This window comes from Alosa sapidissima, chromosome 1 (genome assembly GCF_018492685.1).
Source record: "Alosa sapidissima isolate fAloSap1 chromosome 1, fAloSap1.pri, whole genome shotgun sequence".
NCBI lineage: Eukaryota > Metazoa > Chordata > Actinopteri > Clupeiformes > Clupeidae > Alosa > Alosa sapidissima.
Window position 1 is genome coordinate 40,365,682 of NC_055957.1, and position 17,290 is coordinate 40,382,971.

The 17,290-nt window shown below is 42.5% G+C and overlaps 2 protein-coding genes across 3 annotated transcripts; both read left to right on the forward strand.

Annotated features, from left to right (window-relative positions):
- Positions 1–6,334: 6,334 nt before the first annotated feature.
- On the forward strand, positions 6,335–9,135 carry enam (enamelin). Of its 2 annotated transcripts, none has more exons than XM_042098022.1 (8): positions 6,335–6,386; positions 6,478–6,583; positions 6,783–6,806; positions 6,969–7,034; positions 7,156–7,185; positions 7,506–7,529; positions 8,133–8,189; positions 8,429–9,135. In XM_042098022.1, exons 2-8 carry the CDS (start codon positions 6,530–6,532, stop codon positions 8,855–8,857), a joined length of 684 nt encoding a protein of 227 aa, XP_041953956.1. In that variant the 5' UTR covers positions 6,335–6,386; positions 6,478–6,529; the 3' UTR covers positions 8,858–9,135. The 2 variants fall into 2 exon arrangements, with proteins under 2 accessions (XP_041953956.1, XP_041953965.1); XM_042098031.1 differs by having other exon boundaries at positions 6,523–6,583.
- A 1,154-nt stretch (positions 9,136–10,289) lies between these two features.
- Positions 10,290–15,932, forward strand: cnga1a (cyclic nucleotide gated channel subunit alpha 1a). The gene is made up of 8 exons (XM_042084500.1): positions 10,290–10,421; positions 10,746–10,931; positions 11,188–11,226; positions 11,310–11,468; positions 11,573–11,677; positions 11,756–11,862; positions 11,998–13,409; positions 15,852–15,932. Exons 2-8 carry the CDS (start codon positions 10,768–10,770, stop codon positions 15,930–15,932), a joined length of 2,067 nt encoding a protein of 688 aa, XP_041940434.1. The 5' UTR covers positions 10,290–10,421; positions 10,746–10,767.
- Positions 15,933–17,290: the final 1,358 nt, after the last annotated feature.

Consider the following 17,290-nt stretch of genomic DNA (forward strand, 5'->3'; position numbering starts at 1 on the left):
ATCAAAAGAGTATATACTCTGACTGGATGATCATGAAGATGTGCCTAGCCTACTGATGATTAAAGTTCTTTAGGGAAAAAATTGTCAATATCAATGGGAACATGCCAGAAGCACAATACTTAGGGCTGATTCAGAGTGGCGTGAGTGTGTCAGCTGCGTGGCATATCTGTTTTTATTTTGGCTCCCATGTTAACAGGTTAGAGCTTGCACACTACCTGCGTGACATGCACGTCTTAGGCGCAGCTCGAGCCTTGCCGAAAATGTGCTCATGCTAGAAATAGGATCGATGCCTTTTTTTCAAGCGACACACAAGTGTGTTGGAAGCGTTTCCATTCAAAGGAGACAGTGAAGAGATGTTTTAATTGACAGAGGGGCCGCCACAGCGCAGCCTCAGACAGTTTCTGGTGTGCAAAGAAATAGAAAATGCCACGGAACCGCCACGCAACTGACACGCAACAGACACGCCACGTTCACGCCACGCAGCCAGTCTAAATCAGCCTTTACCACACCTGATGCGTGGCGACTGGGTGTCAGTTGCGTTAATGTCCGTTTTCATATCGGTGCCCATGTTAAAGATGCCCTGCCACACGTATTTCATTACTTTGTGGTAATGTTTGAAGTTCTACCATGGACTCTGTAACATTTTTTGTGGAAAACATGCCTTGGTTACCTTGTTTCAAGCCATTCTAGTGTGGTATTGAAAGCCTGCATGAAGACTTGGCTCGATTTGCACCAGTTCTCATTAATATTCAACGAGCTAAGCTGCTAAACAGCTAGTAGGTTTCGTCCATAACATGACAGCCGTTATTAACTAATTTTAGCTTCATGGCCTGAACTTAGCTTGGCTAGGGAGTGCTAGCATTGTCCAAATGTGCATTAATAAAACCTGCTAGGCTAGCGAGTTCATTAAACCTGTATAACATAGCACTTCCTTGACAATTACGTTTTACTTACAGGCACTGGTCGTAGACTGCGATGGTAGCCTGCTCCAGGCTTCAACAGCAACCTTTTTGCAAAGCCTGTGGCATTGTTCCAAAAAATAAACTGAAGCCATTTGATCCTCAAGTCTGGGTTCTTGGGCAAAATGCATTGTTAAAGTTCTATTTGTGCATAGCGCACAAGTCCATTGACATTCAGCCATTCTTGCATAGGTCTACGAAAACTGTCAGAGCTAAACGAATTTTGTTGGCACGGTCTCAACTGGGCAAGCTCATGAATAGTAATGAGCTCATCAAGTCCACGTCAATCTGAAGAGCTTTTGCAATTGGCCTAATTTCTCCGCTTATTTCTTTTCAGTGGCTAGAGCTGACAGAGGAGTTAGCTGTTCATTTTCACATTCACGACAGCACAAACACATATGGACCTAACATGTTTAAAAAAATACAAGTAAAAACGGTTTTGTGTGGCAGGGCACCTTTAACAGGTTAGAGAGCGCACAATGTCTGCGTGACACGCATGTCTTAGGCGCGGCTTGAGCTAGCTAGCCATGACAGGCAAGTGAGTCGGAAGCGTTTTCAGCCAAAAGAGACAGTGAAGAGATGTTTTAATAGGCAGACTGGCTGCAGCAGCACCGCATCAGAGAGATTTCTGGTATGAATGCTCACATAAAGCGCGACGCAGCAGAGACATTTCTGGTATGAATGCTCACATAAAGCGTAAAACATCAGACAGAACACAAACGGAATGCACACGTCACTGCTCAGAAATTTGCCTTGCATATCATCAGCATAAGGGCCATATGCACAGTGGGAAAGGATGGCCAGTCAAGCCAGACCACAAAGAATTGCAACTGAATTTAGTGTGCTGAAAATGTGTACAGTATGGCTGTTGCTGGAAAAAACAGAACCAATCCTTTGTTATAAATAATTATTATTATACTGCATACTTGTGTTTTGGCAATAATGATTCTATTTTTCATCGGATTGGCCCTTTCACAGCTGAGTGATGTAGGCTAATACAGCTTGCTGTTCTATTAGGTGAGAATGGGGACAGATTACCCTTTAAGCCCGACACTTAATAGAATACTAGTTTTACAGTATATAATGGTGATAATTAAAAGCATAACTCTGTTACACTGTTTCAAAGTCAAAGTCAAAGTCAAAGTCTGCTTTATTGTCAATTTCTTCACATGTCAAGACATACAAAGAGATCGAAATTGCGTTTCCTACTATCCCACGGTGGAGACAAGACATATTTTACCAATTAGGTCCACAGACAAACATAACATTCAAGTAAACAATATAAAAAGTAAAAATAAGAAGGCACATACAATGAAGAAATAAGAGCAGCAAAATTTGGTAGAAATTGTGCAATTGTGCATACAGTAGACAGTCAATATAATAGTGCAAAAGTCAGGCCAATAAATGGCTGAGGTAGTTTTGTTTGACCTAAGTATGCAAGTGGCATAGTGGTGCAAGTCATGTAAGAGCAGCAGAAGTGTGTTCAGAAGTGTTCAGGACAACAGGACAACAACAACAAGTTGCAAGTGTGCAAGTGGTGTAGTGCAAGTGGTGTAGTGCAAGTGGAGTAGTGCAAGGCAGCCATTGTGGGTCTAAAAGTCCAGGATGTTATGTAGCTGAGGGTGGAGGGGGGAGAGGGGGAGAGAGTTCAGGATCCTAACAGCCTGGTGTATGAAGCTGTTGGTGAGTCTGGTGGTGCGGGAACGCAGGCTTCTGTACCTCTTCCCAGAGGCCTTTCAAAGGCCTAATTCATATTTCATGTTTTTGTATTTCTCCAAACAAACTGTTGCAATTGTAGAAGAGTGAAGGACTTCTGTCTCCCTGTCATATGTATCAACATGGGGCCTTCTTTAGCATTTCAGGTTGTCACGTTCTGGCTGCTGGGTTTGTACCAACATGCCATATCATGAGTGGAATAGCCTCAAGTCCAAAGCTTCCCAAGCAGTTGAAATGGTTGATGTTTGATGTCGCTAATAAAACTTCCCTTCTTTCCATGTCTGGCCAAAGATACAGTATACTGTAACTCCCCGCTAAGTTGTATTCAATTACCTGTCATTTCCAAAATCATCCAATAAAACACCATTGGATGGGTGTTGCCTTTGACAAACTATGTGAATGTTTCATGTTCTTGTTTTGATTTCTTGCTTCTATTCTGAGACAAAATGAAGCCAGTTTTTTAATATGATCCTGAAAAAGGTCTGTCTATTCCGAAAACTAACATTTAAGTGTAAATTTTAATCTTATAGTGCCATATCACTTTATAATATGATCAGACTTTAATTCTGATGCCTAATGAATATGTCGCTACATTTATATGTAAACCTGTATTTTATCCTGTCATAGACTGAATTTAATTGTGGAATACATTATATGGACTTTGACTAATCCAACATGAAAGGCAATTTATTTTAACAAAAGATATATGTATAATCTTGACAATCTTTATGAAAACAATTTACCAAATATAGAGATGATCTGACAGGAGCCAGCTATAGCCAGTAGTGTACCCATTTACATAACATTTACATTTAGTTTAATTTAACATATTACATACATGCTATAACTGCCAAGTGGAGGCACAATGAAATGAATAAATTGCATTGTTAAACCTGAGGGCATATAGTGGTGATGCATACGTTTTAACTAGAAGTAAAATTTTTCTTAAATAAAGGGTTTTACATTTGCACTCCCTTGGGCTTTCCCACTCTGTTGAAATCCACATCTTTTTATGTTTGTTCATTTACTGAACATTATCAATAGAAGTGACAAATACTCCAAGAAGGTCAGCATTTCATTGTTTTCTAGGATTCAAACCATGGCCAAGACTTTAATGGAATGCATATGGAAGAAGAAGAAGAAGAAGAAGTAACCCTCACACAGTACTCTCCATGCTGGTATATATTCATATATGTTTACTTTTCATAATGGAGACACCGATAAAGGGCTAAGCCCGAAATGTTTGTTTCCCAGTTTTTTGTCTGTAGACTTGTTGAAAATACCTCGGCTCTCAATACAAATTTGTATTAGAATCAAGCCCTTGAGTGCGCCTCTGCTTTTTTTCCTACTGTACTCAACCTTTGGAGTTCACGCACCAGGCAAAACATCACAAACTTAAGGCGCAGACGCCGACTCGCCATTGCTCCTTACTTTCACAATTAACATTGACCTGCCCAATTTCAATTTCAGTAAGGATTAATATGTGATCTCTGAAATGCAGGCCGAGGCTGTGGCATTCTGGGTAATGCACTGTGGGAAATGTCATATTAGTTAGCTGAACTTCAATAGTTAGTTGAGTGAAATAGGATTTATAAGACAAGAGTGCAGCACACTGTGCCATTTCAATCAGACTTTATGTGTTTTGTTGTTTTCCAGGCAATCTGTTTCCATGCTTTTGTCAAGTTAGCTAATTAGAATTGACAGAGTGAGTTATGACAACTGCTATTATTTGAGGCAATTTAACAGTACTAAAGTATACTCAGTGTACTTAAATGTTGTTTGTTCTGTTTTCAAAACTGAAGTTAACTGAGTAGAGTAATACTTACCTAAAGTGTGCTAGTAAATGTATTGCTAATGTGTAATGCTTAGTATAACTTCATACAGATAGGTTATTTCATCTTTTTCCAGGCAATTGGTTTCCACATTTTGTTTAAGTAAAGTTAACTTGTCAGGTTTTACAGTGTACACCCATATCAGTGATCACTGACCAAGTGAGGACTGAGATTGTCACTGTTCTTCAGTTTACACCGAGAGCCCTCTGCCCAGAGCTGAAGAAACATGCCTGATCACGTGAGTTCATTGGTCTGCAGTGAAACAATCATAAATTTACATTTACAAATTTTACCACAATCAAATACAGACCAAAAACACACAAAATGTATATTATCTGTAGCGCTATTGAATGGAATCATTGTGCATTTCTTTGTTGTCTGTGCATCACTTTCATTAAATTGGGATTTGAGGTCTCGGATTGTAGATGGAGATGCTTGAGCGTTGAGCCCCCACTGCTATCTACAATTTGAGAAATGAGAGAAAATCACAGGGGGGACTGAACTGATTCACCTGATTAATCCTTGATTAATTTTGCTTCGACCGAATTCCAAGATCGAATTCAGTCATCAGAAATACATCCAAAGCACATTTAGGGAAAAAGGCAAATGAAGAAAGTATGGATGTGGATGTGATATTATTTATTCGCTATCTTCTGTGGTAATTTGAAAAAATCTGATTTTGATGACCCAGCAGCACAACCCAACCACCAGAATGTGTTGCTCGCAGTATTTCATCAACCAACATCACAGGAAAGTGTTTACCACAGCGACACAGACAAGAAAATACACATCAGTTCTGAACTGATGGGTAAGTGTGAATGAAAGAGTATCAATGAGCTTATTACCTATATGTTAAATGAAACACTAGTTTCTAGTTTCATACTTTATAGTTTTATATTTGTTATTAATCATCACTATGTTTACCCCAAAAGAGGAGACACGTCTTGTATAAAGATAAAACATTTTTATTTTCTGTTTCTTTTAAGTCAGACCAAAGCAGAAAGCAAGGAGGCGCCAGGATGGTTATCTTTTCCTGACAAGCTAGCAGGGATCATCACATTTCAAGTGGCAGTGCTCAGTTGGAGACATTTGCAAAAAATACCCCATTTGACAGCATCGTGTATCTGCAGTCTCATCAGATAGAGACGGCAGCTGAGTGATGATTTAGTGTCCCCTCCAGCACACCAGATATTGATCCTTGAAGAGAAAAAGACAGACAGAGAGAGAGGAAAAAAAAATTGCACATGACAATGAAAGTGTTGAAAGTGCAGTGTCTCGAATATCGAGTATTCCTCTCACTCTTTCCTCTGCTTGTCATTCCCGCAATCTGTGGCAGAATCAGCTGAAGAGCTGCCTTCTTACCACAAAGCAGTAAATAAACTCAAATCAAGACAGTCACCCATTCCAGTCATCTCACACTCATGCATTTCAAACATATTAACTTGGCACACAACACCAAAGACCACCTTTGTGGTCCTTTTTGAAATTAGAAAGTCGCCACCCTTAAAGTAACTGTCAGGCAAATACCCAATCCCTTTCTTTTGAAATGTAAAAAAGCAAAAGAAAGAGAGAGAGAGAAAAAAACGTTTCATGTGTTTGGCACTTTTGAAGAGTTGAACACTAAGCAAAATCTCTGAGTATATAATTAAATATAATGAGGTCATTAAGACTTGTAAAACCCACTTGGGCGCTTTTTGAGGAGTAAGGGCAATTGCGGGAACTACTGTGGAATTCACATTTTTCTACATCCTTACACACGATTGGCTGATTTGAGCAGTTTGCAGGGTATAAATTGTATCCATCCCAGCAATTAGTTATTCGCTTCAATCTCAATCACTGAACTGTCTGAATTCAGCTGCACTTGCAGTTAACAAAAAAGGTAAGACTCACAAGGATTTTTTAATTATTATTTTCAAAATCCTATCTTGTGCTGGCTGATGGAATTTTCAAACTTGTATGACTTTCTCCAGGGTGCAGTGTAATCTTCTCCATACCTCCTCTATTATTTTGTTCAGTGTGAAGATGCAGGCTGCTGCACTTTTGATGTGCCTTCTGGGCTACACTCTGGCTGCCCCAGTAAGTTCATTTCTGAGCAGATGTACAGTCTTGGACTAGAAGTAGTCTTTGAGTAGAGCTAGATTTTGGGTAGAGCTATAGTCTTTGACTAGAAGTAGTCTTTGAGTAGAGCTTATTACACTGCACATTAGAACATTTTTGAATGGCCAAAGCATATTCAGGGTTTAAACTTTCACATGTTTCTCTTTGCTTTTACCAGGCCCCAGAGAGTGGCAGCAGTGAGGTAAGACTCAAACATGACATATACACGAGGGTTGATGTGTGTACATCATGATACAGTCTGATATATAGTCTGACCAACATCTTAAATTGTTCTCTCTTAACCATCCCATAACCATGATACAGAAACTATAGATGAGCTTATGTTTGGTGTCTTTTTTATTAGCAAATTGCAGCCCATGCCAACACTGCTGTGCAGTTGATGGAGCTGTACAGGATGCTAGGCAGGCAGGTAAGCTCTACTTGACACAGTCTAATGGGTCATAAAATGGGTTTAAATATCATCTTATTCACATTGTGCGTCTGATTTTGATTGACATATCACATCACTGGTATATTGTGTTCTGTTGTAGGGACTTGGAGCAGATGTCCCAGCACTACCTGTAGGTTTAATTCAATTGATCCACATTTGAGTGTTGTGATTGGTCAGTGGGCTCATTTGTTGGTATTCCCATTAATGTTGCATTTAGGTTAGAGTTAATGTAAGCCACTAGGTGCCACTGTTGGACAGCATGACCCTATATAAGAAAACATCAATAATTATGGAAGTGATCCCCAGTTAACATAAGTTACAATTAACATGCATGCGCTAAAGAGTAACACAATTGTGAAGGTAGCAAATATTGACCATGTATTTGAGCTTCTACAATGCAGAACATTTTTCAAGACCTACGTTTCAGTGGAATGTTTTTTGTTCTCACAGGTGGCACCAGCCGAGGCCCAAATGGTAAGACCAAACCGCTAAGCACCAGGAGAGAATGCCTCCTAGCCATATTACAGTCATTATTAGTAGCCCATTTACACCTCTGAAATGGGATGCCATTAGGTAATGGATTTGTGGATACAATGCCCTGTGGTAGGGGTGTACTGTAAGCCCACAATAGAACTCTGTGCCTGGCGCTGTTTGACATGATCTAATAGATTTGTTTGTTTCTCACTTTTTGTGTTGTTCTCTCACTCCCACTCTCTCTCTCTCTTCATCTCTCATTCTCACTCACTCTCTCTCTCTTCCTCTCTTGTTCTCACTCTCTCTCTCTTCCTCTCTCGTTCTCACTCACTCTCTCTCTCTTCCTCTCTCGTTCTCACTCTCTCTCTCTTTTCCTCTCTCGCTCTCTCCTCCTACGGCTCTAAATCTGAACACAACACCCTAGGTACTGCAACACTTCAGAGATTTGCCATTTCTTTAAAATCACTTCTCTCTGTCTGGGGCAAATGGGCTTTGATCTCCAAGCACAAACTGTGCACTGTTTTGAAACGTACATTAGTGTGTTTGCACTTGTGTGAATTATCATGTTTTGGTTTATTGTTTTTTTTTATTTTTTATTATCAGGCACCATTGTTCAGTCAGCCAGCAGCTCCTCTAAACTCTGATGAGGAGGAGGAAGGGGTAGGATAATTGTTTTGTTCTACGATACATTTACAATAACATATTTACATTCCTGATTGGGTTTTAACTGCTTAATTATCTTTTTACACCGGTCTCTTAATTATGCCAGTGATTATTAATTAGGCTCTCTCTCTTATCACTCTCTCTATCTCCCATTCTCCTCTCATTCACACACACGCACACACACACACATGGACACATATGCTCTCTCTCACACACACACACACACACACACACAGCCTCAGGTTGCCTTAGGTGCTGCCCCCGCAGCCCCCCTGAACTCTGACGAGGCGGAGGAGACGGAGGGTGCGGAGGCCGAGGGTGCAGAGGCCGAGCCCGCCGCTGAGGCTGGAGCCGAAGCTGCTGCCCCAGACGCCGCAGCGGCCCCCGCTGAGCCCGTCGTGGTGGAGGTGGACGTCGCCGCAGCTCCCGTCGATGCTGCCGCTGCCCCCGCCGGCCCCATGGTGGAGGTGGACGTCGCTGCTGGCCCCGTGGCTGTGGAGGTTGACGTGCCTGTTGCCGTGGACACCGCCGTTGCCGTGGATGCCGCTGCCGCCGACGCCGTCGCCTTGGCCTCCGCTGCCGTGGCGGCTGTGGACCCCTCCCTCCAGGGCGCCCCACTGGCAGTGGAGATTGACACCAACCCGGCCCCAGCGGCAGTCCTGTAGATGGGGACTCAGCACACCGGGCGTCCTTCCGAGCTCCCACCTGAGACCAGTCGGCCTCAAGGGTGGGCTGCAGCAAAGATGACATAAGCCGGGAGCCTTTGGATAAATGCATGTGAATCTGAACCTCATGCAATGTTTGACACAGTAGATTAAATGGCTATAGGGCATTTGCTATGGGACCTTGGAAAGGACTCTGTGATTCGGTGGTGCTGTCCTACAGTCTAGATTTGATGACCTTTCACCTTCTGTAACCACCCTTCTCTTTCTGCAAATAAATATCTTTTGACACCATACAAATGATTTTACTCCTGTTTTTGTCCCTCTTTTTCCATCCAATTTCACCGCAGTTAAAGGGAAACAAGCATACAAAAAGACCTCAACCCCTTCAATTGCTGTGAAGCCTCTTTGACAACAGTTGACAACTCCAGTCTAGCTTTTCAACACTCCAATTATAAAGTGCAGTGAGAGACCCATTACAGACAGAAAGCTCTGGATTGCACCCTTGAGGTGTAGTGGGTGTGTGTGTGTGTGTGTGTGTGTGTGTGTGTGTGTGTGTGTGTGCAAGTGTGTTTGTGCATGTGTGTGTGCATGTGTGTGTGCGTGCGTGTGCGTGTGTGTGTGTGTCTGTGTGTGCGCGCGTGAGACGGGAGGGTAGATGAGTAGCAGCTTGTTTTAATACGATCAGAGGGATCTGTAGCAGAGTGCTGACAGGGCGGGTGTGTCTCAGTTAATCCTCCTGTGCCTGTCCCACTGGCCAACAGAACTCCTCATGTGGAGACTTGCAGTTCAGAGACCCAGTTCCATAAAGTATGTGTGCAGCCATGTGCCTTAGTGTCCCTATGAAGTGTACATGCAAGTTGATTAGAGGCCTTTTATTGGTGCACTTTAAGTTTAAACATCTAACATAAATAAATCAAAGGGGGAAAATGCAGATGCATTTCTATTCTTCATATTGTTTCCATATTGTTATTCTCTCATTTACGCTAATAAATGAGACAGGAAAGTACCAATATGTCAATGCTGTGAGATACTGACACTCGCACTCACTTCAAAAAATACCTGTTGTATCTCGTGTCTTGGGTGTCAGGATCACATTGTGTCTCGGGTGTTAGAAATATAGAGTGTAAGACTCTCTGTGTTTAAAATAACAAACTGTCAAGAGACTGCATCTTCTGATAACACTACTATGATGGTCTCCTTTCTCTATCGCTGTTCAGTTATAATCAATGCACAGACCTGTCTCTCCCTAACACAAAGGAGGAGGCAGATGGATAAGACTGTGACTTTGCCACTGTCATTCTCCCCCATCTCTGTAATCTCCAAATCCCTGAGAGGGTCAGAGTGGTGTGCAGACAGGACAGCCACTCCAACCGCCGAGGCGCCAGTGGAACAACAGGTCAAAATATCTCCCCTTCCCCCCCACCCCCACTCACAGCACATGGAATTTAATGGACAGTTTCGCTCATAGGGCTGTGTAGAATTTCAATAGCTGAATCACCCCTGGGCGTTGTAAGGACCGTCTGGCTGCCGATAAATAATGGATTGCTCTGGGACCTAGCTACAGGTGAGTTATGATGCTATCTATTTGGTATGCGCATTATTAATTTTCACACAAGGCTAAATAAACCACAGGTGTTTCATGATCACAGAACAAGGACATCAGAGAGCATGACAACATCTACATGAAGCCCTGGAGGGCTTCTGAGCATAATTTGTCCGTGAACCTCAGCTTCATGCTAACACACAAAGAATGCTGTTCCTCTTTTGATATAGCTATAGTCATATTAGATGAATTCTAGCCTGTTTGAATGGACTACGTCATGCTATAGCAGTCATCCCGAGGGACCACTGCACTGTGGATGATTTTTGCCCCACACGTATGTTTCAGGTGTCCACACAAGTTGGCAGATATGACATCTACCCAGAGTGGTCATGGGGCTACCCAGCCATCTCACGCAGTCCTTCGCCATATGTCTGAGGAGGCAGAGGAGGCCAGTGACAGACCCATTCGGCGCCACAGATCATTCAGCACCACAGACTCCCATAACATAAACAATAACAACAACAATGAAGAGTGAGTATCCCCCTCTCAAGAATGAATAGCCATAAACATGGATGCCATGACTTCATGATGCAGTCATTTATTTTAGACCTGACGTCTCTCAGATTTTAAATATGTATCATGGTACAGACACTACAGTATGAAAGACATGAAAGTCATAAACACTACATTTTATGTGTAAGGCTTGGAACAGATATGAACTGGGTTGAGATATTAAGATTCACATGAGTATGTGACTGTCACCCTGTCTTTTATTCTCATTATACAGGGATGAGAAAGAGAAGGAGAAAAAGAAGGAGAAGAAAGAGTGAGTTTTTTCCCCCAGTGCTATGTAACGGTATATTCAGACTGGATGTGAATGGCTAATTAATCTTGAGCTCTGTCTTGTAGGAAAAAAGAGAAGAAGGAGAAAAAAGTAAAGAAGAAAAATGGAGAAGATGAAAAAGAAAAAGAGAAAGAAAAAGAGAAAGAAAAAGAAAAAGAGAAGGAAAAAGAAAAAGAGAAGGAAAAAGAGAAGGAAAAAGAGAAAGACAAAGACAAGAAAGAAGGGTGTGTACATTGATGAAGAGAATGGAAAGTGATTGGGGTATTGACCTTCAGCACAATTCCTCATCATTATTCTTATCACACAAACCGACTTTCTTTTTCTTCAGACCAAAGGAGCCATTCATTATCAACCCAGGAAGCAGCCTGTACAACTACTGGCTCTTCATAATCTCAATCCCTGTCATGTACAACTGGACCGTGATCGTTGTGAGGTATTGTCTGAAACACTAATGAGTAGATGGTCTTAGGGGAAACCTCAGGAGCTTATTATGGTCTGTCTTGCCTTTCAGAGCATCTTTTGAGGAATTCCAGCACAGGAACCTGTACCTTTGGTTCTTTCTGGACTACACTGCTGACCTGGTGTACTTGGCTGATATAGCCGTGAGAACAAGGACAGGTAACTGCTTCTATGAGTAAGATTATAACTCCCAATGCAACCCATACAAGTTATTCTGACGGTATGTATGTTTGGTATTTGATATTTGTTTTTAGAAAAGGAGTGGCTCACATGTTTGCTTGCATTTCTCAAAAGGTTACCTGGAGCAAGGCCTACTGGTAAAAGATGAAAAAAAGCTTTTGGCTGAATACATGTCAAGTAAACAGTTCAGACTGGATGTAATTTCGATGTTGCCCACTGATCTCTTGTACTTTTACTTGGGTCTCGACTACCCCGAGATACGCATGAACAAACTCCTCCGGATCAACCGTATATTTGAGTTCATGCAGCGCATGGAGACCAAGACCAACTTCCCCAACATCTTGCGCATCTCTACCCTGGTCATGTATATCATAATCATCACCCACTGGAATTGCTGCCTCTACTATTCCTTCTCTAAGGCCATTGGCTTTGGCTCAGACCCTTGGGTCTACCCTTCGCTGGAAGAGAAGCAGTTTGGAGAGCTGCTGACGAAGTATTCATTTAGCCTTTACTGGTCCACCATGACATTGACCACAATCGGCGAGATGCCGCCTCCCGAGCTTGACTCCGAGTTCTTCTTCCACACCGCCGATTTCCTGGCAGGCGTGTTCATCTTTGCCACTATCGTAGGTAATGTGGCGTCCATGATTTCCAACATGAACGCAGCTCGAGCCAAATTCCAGGCGCGCATCGATAACATCAAACAGTACATGCACGTGCGCAAGGTGAGCAAGGACCTGGAGTCGCGTGTCATCACCTTGTTTGACTACTTATGGAACACCAACCGATCACAGGACGAACAGGAGGTGCTGCGGTACCTGCCGGACAAGCTGCGGGCGGAGATTGGCATCAGTGTGCACTTGGAGACCCTCAAGAAAGTGCGTATCTTCGCCGACTGTGAGGCCGGACTTCTGATTGAGCTAGTGCTCAAGCTGCGTCCCGTTGTCTTCAGCCCAGGGGACTACATCTGCCGGAAAGGTGACATCGGCCGGGAGATGTACATCATCAAAGATGGCAAGCTGGCCGTGGTGGCCGATGACGGGGTCACGCAGTTTGTTGTCCTGGGCGAGGGAAGCTATTTTGGGGAGATCAGCATCCTCCAAATCAAGGGCAGCAAGGCGGGCAACCGCAGGACAGCCAACATCCGCAGCGTTGGCTACTCAGATCTCTTCCTCCTTTCCAAAGATGACCTGATGGAGGCGCTCACTGAGTATCCCGATGCCAAGGCCATGCTGGAGGACAAAGGTCGGCAGATCCTCATGAAGGACAACCTGATCGAGCTTGACCCGTCCAAGCTGAAGCCGGACGAGAAGGACCTGGAGGGCAATGTGAACCGTCTGTATGGCAGCATAGAGCTGCTGAAGACTAAACTCTCCAAGGTGTCGAAGGACCACAGTAGGGCCCGAAAGGCACTGAAGGAACGCATCGCCCAAATTGAACGTTATTCGGGCGAAGAGGTGGAAGAATCGGAGGAGGAGGAGGAGGAGCAGAAAAGAGCCGAGGTTGGAGCGGGGGAGACCCAGCAGGCAGCGGAGGAAGGGGAGGAGGAGGAAAAGAAGGAGGGGGAGGAAGGGGAGGAGGAGGAAAAGAAGGAGGGGGAGGAGGGGGTGGAGGAGGCCAAAGGTGAAGGCGGTGAAGAAAAGGAGGAGAAGAAAGAGGAAGAGGAGAAAAAATAAACACATACAAATATATAAACAATAAATGACAGACTAAGAATGAAAGAAAACTAAGACTAAGAAAGAACTGATTACCAATATGATATGATTACCAATGCATGAATTGCATGAAATTACATAAAAATGTGCATGTAAAAATATGGCAATGCCATCACAGAGATGTATTTGTGCTGTTTGAGATTTCATCATAGAATTTACAATTATAGATTCATAATTTAACTGTCTATGGTCTGTTTTCTTCAGTGTTTTTTTTTTTTTTTTTTTAATTTTATGCAATATTTCATCAAACTGTAAACTAAGCAAAATCACAGATACCACTGCCCAACTGACTTACCCATGCGGTTTGTTTGGAAGTTCCTTAATTAGTCAATTACATTAGTCTTTGTGTTTCTGATTTGGTGCAATCAACAGCCACAACAATTATAAATGTGATGTAATAATGTCTGTCTTCTTTGAAACAACAAAGTTATGATGGGACATGATTGTGTGTGAAATGTTGACAAACTGCAAAGTATTAGCATCCAACTGAAATACATCCAAAGTATTTAAAACTTTAAAAACGTAATTCAATATTTAGTGATACAGCTCAGTGATCAGCTTTTATGCAATAGGTCGATATATTAATAAGATGACCTTTAACATCAACAATAAATTGATTCACTGGAAGTGGATTAAACCAGAGACTTTCTAATGAGGAGACAGAGCACTCAAAAAATCCTCCATAGAAATGCATGGGGCTAGTTTGTATGGTTACACATATCCCACCCCTTCCTCGGCAAAACGTCGACATGTGAATATATTGAGCCAATCATGTGGTGTGATGCGAATACATTGAGCCAATCATATGGTGTGTTGTGAAGACATCGTGCCAATCATTTGTTGTGAAATCACCGCTGGAGCAAGATTGGTGTGGTGAGGCCTTGCGCATGCACATTTCTGCCGAATTGGATGCCCGATGAGTGCCCAAAAAGCATTGCAACATGGCTGCCGAGTGGAGGGACTTGCCTAAAAGGACTTTGATTAAACCAGTTAGCCTATAGCTCTCTTTTAGCTATAGGGTAGCTATGGGCTAACTGGGATAGCCCATCAGACCTTATACCAGGCTTTAAATGTTCATATTCTGTAGATAAAGCTTGAGTGCATTAATATTTGAGTACCTGTCTGATCTTTTGTAAAGAGCCCCTTGACTGTGCTTCAAAGCACTGTCGTTTTAATTGCCTGAGGTTATGCAGTGGATTAGTCTTATCATGGACTTTGCAAGTAGTTAACTGTGCATACACAGACAATTGAACTAAAATAGCTTCTTAATGACCAATCAAAAGGCCAAGATTTTGAGCATCTTGTTAGCTCGATGGTTTACCCTATAGTCCAATTTCATGTTCACTATCAAACACTGCCATCCGTTTATTAAAAAGTGTACCCTCGGGTAGCTCTCTCATGTGCACTCTGATTTGTGTGTTTAGAGACATTATCTGATTTATGCATTTTGCCTGTCAGTTTTTTCCTCCAAATTGCAATAACAACCATCAAGTGTGAGTACACATCATTGATAGCTACACTGCACTCTAGTAAGCTGTTGATGACATGAGGTTCATACAACACTATTCCCCTATGCTTTGATTCACTATGTAATCAGTAAGTTAGTCTTTTGTCTGTCCATGCCATCTGCTGGGCAGACACAAGATGTTTAGGGCCAATGAGGAGTATAAACACATTTGGTCTTTTTTAGAAACAATGTGTAAAAATGGCAAAAATGAATGAATTAAAACTAAACCACTTAATTTAAATATCCATTGCCCCTAAGGGTCACCCAACAAAAATATCCATGGTATTTACATACAGTTTAGGAAGTGATGAAATTATGAGTGATGGTCATCAGTCACACCAGGGTGATCAATCTGGAACCTCCTCAGCCTCTGATTCTTTATCATATCAGAGGCCAATTTACTGTAACATGCATCCAGAGTGCTCTGCTATGGAAATGAATGATAATTAAGGAAATCCCTGCATAGATACTTACACAGATGGCAGTGTGGTGGTGGTAAAACGGAAGCGCTTTAAAGAGGGGATATGAAAGACCAAGAAAGATTACCATAGGATTCGTTGAATAGAAATCCAATTCATCTCTTGTGCTGCCTGCGTCACCCTGCTGGTTTTGCCAAAGCTGTCTTCTACACAAAATGAGACAGAATATAACAATGATAGCTTCAGATAACTGACGGGAGGCAGACGCAAAGTAACAATAAGAAGAACAGCCAAGTCATGTACAACCCTATTTTCCCATCATCACAGAGGGGAAATGACAGGCCATGCAAGCTGAGTCCTCCCTGCATCAATCAGTGCCTGACAAGCGTCTCAAAGCAGCTTGATTGAGGTGAACAATTTCCATCTAAGTGAAATTGGTCAGCCTGCCACAACAGCCTCCACCAAGAAGCTGAAGTTGATGGAAGTCTATGGGGAACATAATTTTCCCGTTGGCTATTGTCATGCAGGTACACTCACTTGATTAAAAAAAAGAAAATGTCATTACTGAATGTGTTTTTGAAGTAACAGCTCTGTGCTTACATGCTTTGAGTGAATTAACCTTTAGCTACTGTAATTTCCTGCCTATTAACCGCTACTGTAATTTCCTGCCTATTAACCAAAAATTTCTTCAGCTATGAGGTTAATACACGGGGCCAGGCTATACATGGGAAATGTATGTCTTTTCGTCATCCTTCAAACCTATATAACCTAACCAGTCAAACAATTAATTAACCCACCCCCCTTCAGTAGACCAATTTCTTATCCAACTTAAAAGACAACAGGAAAATATTCTATTTTGATGGTAAAAAAAAATCCATTGCCATTTTTAAAACCTGCACGGAAATCAAGTATAAGTATATATACTTTTTTGATCCCATGAGGGAAATTTGGTCTCTGCATTTAACCCAATCGGTGAATTAGTGAAACACAAACAGCACACAGTGTACACACAGTGAGGTGAAGCACACACTAATCCCGGCGCAGTGAGCTGCCTGCTACAACGGTGGCGCTCGGGGAGCAGTGAGGGGTTAGGTGCCTTGCTCAAGGGCACTTCAGCCGCGGCCCACTGGTCGGGGCTCGAACCGGCAACCCTCCGGCTGCCCTAAGAGTAAAGCAGGTAGCCTGAGTAAAAAGACAATACAACATTTTCTTGGTTAAGATGGAGGGGACAAGAAAAGCATTAAGTCAGAATACTCAATTAGATGAGTATTAGTGATGGTCAAATAATTGCATTGTAGTGTCATTTAAATCACGTATCCAAGCCATTTTTGTATTTTAGTGTGAAGTATCTTCCTGCTCGTGGATCTGTAATTGGCTGCCTAAGAGCAGTTCATTGTTATTTTTTACCTTCCTTATTGTCCATCAATAGCACTTAGCCTACATAGAGGTCTTACATAGAGCTGTCAGTGCAAGGAAAAGATTCCTAAGTTGTTTCTGAGTGGGCAATGGTTGTGTTCACATAGGGGCTTGCCCTCTAGGTGAAGTCAGACAGACTGTAGGGATCACAGGGGGTCACAGGGAGAGTTAGGGCCTGTCCACATGGAGACGCTTTTTAGGTTAAACGCAGAGGTTTTGCTTTGTCTTGGCCGGGCGTCCAAACGAATCCTGTAAACGCACTGCCCGAAACCGCACTTTTCTGAAACCTGGTCCCAGAGTGGAGAAATCTGAAACCGTAGCCCGTTTGAGTTCGTTTAGACAGCGAAACC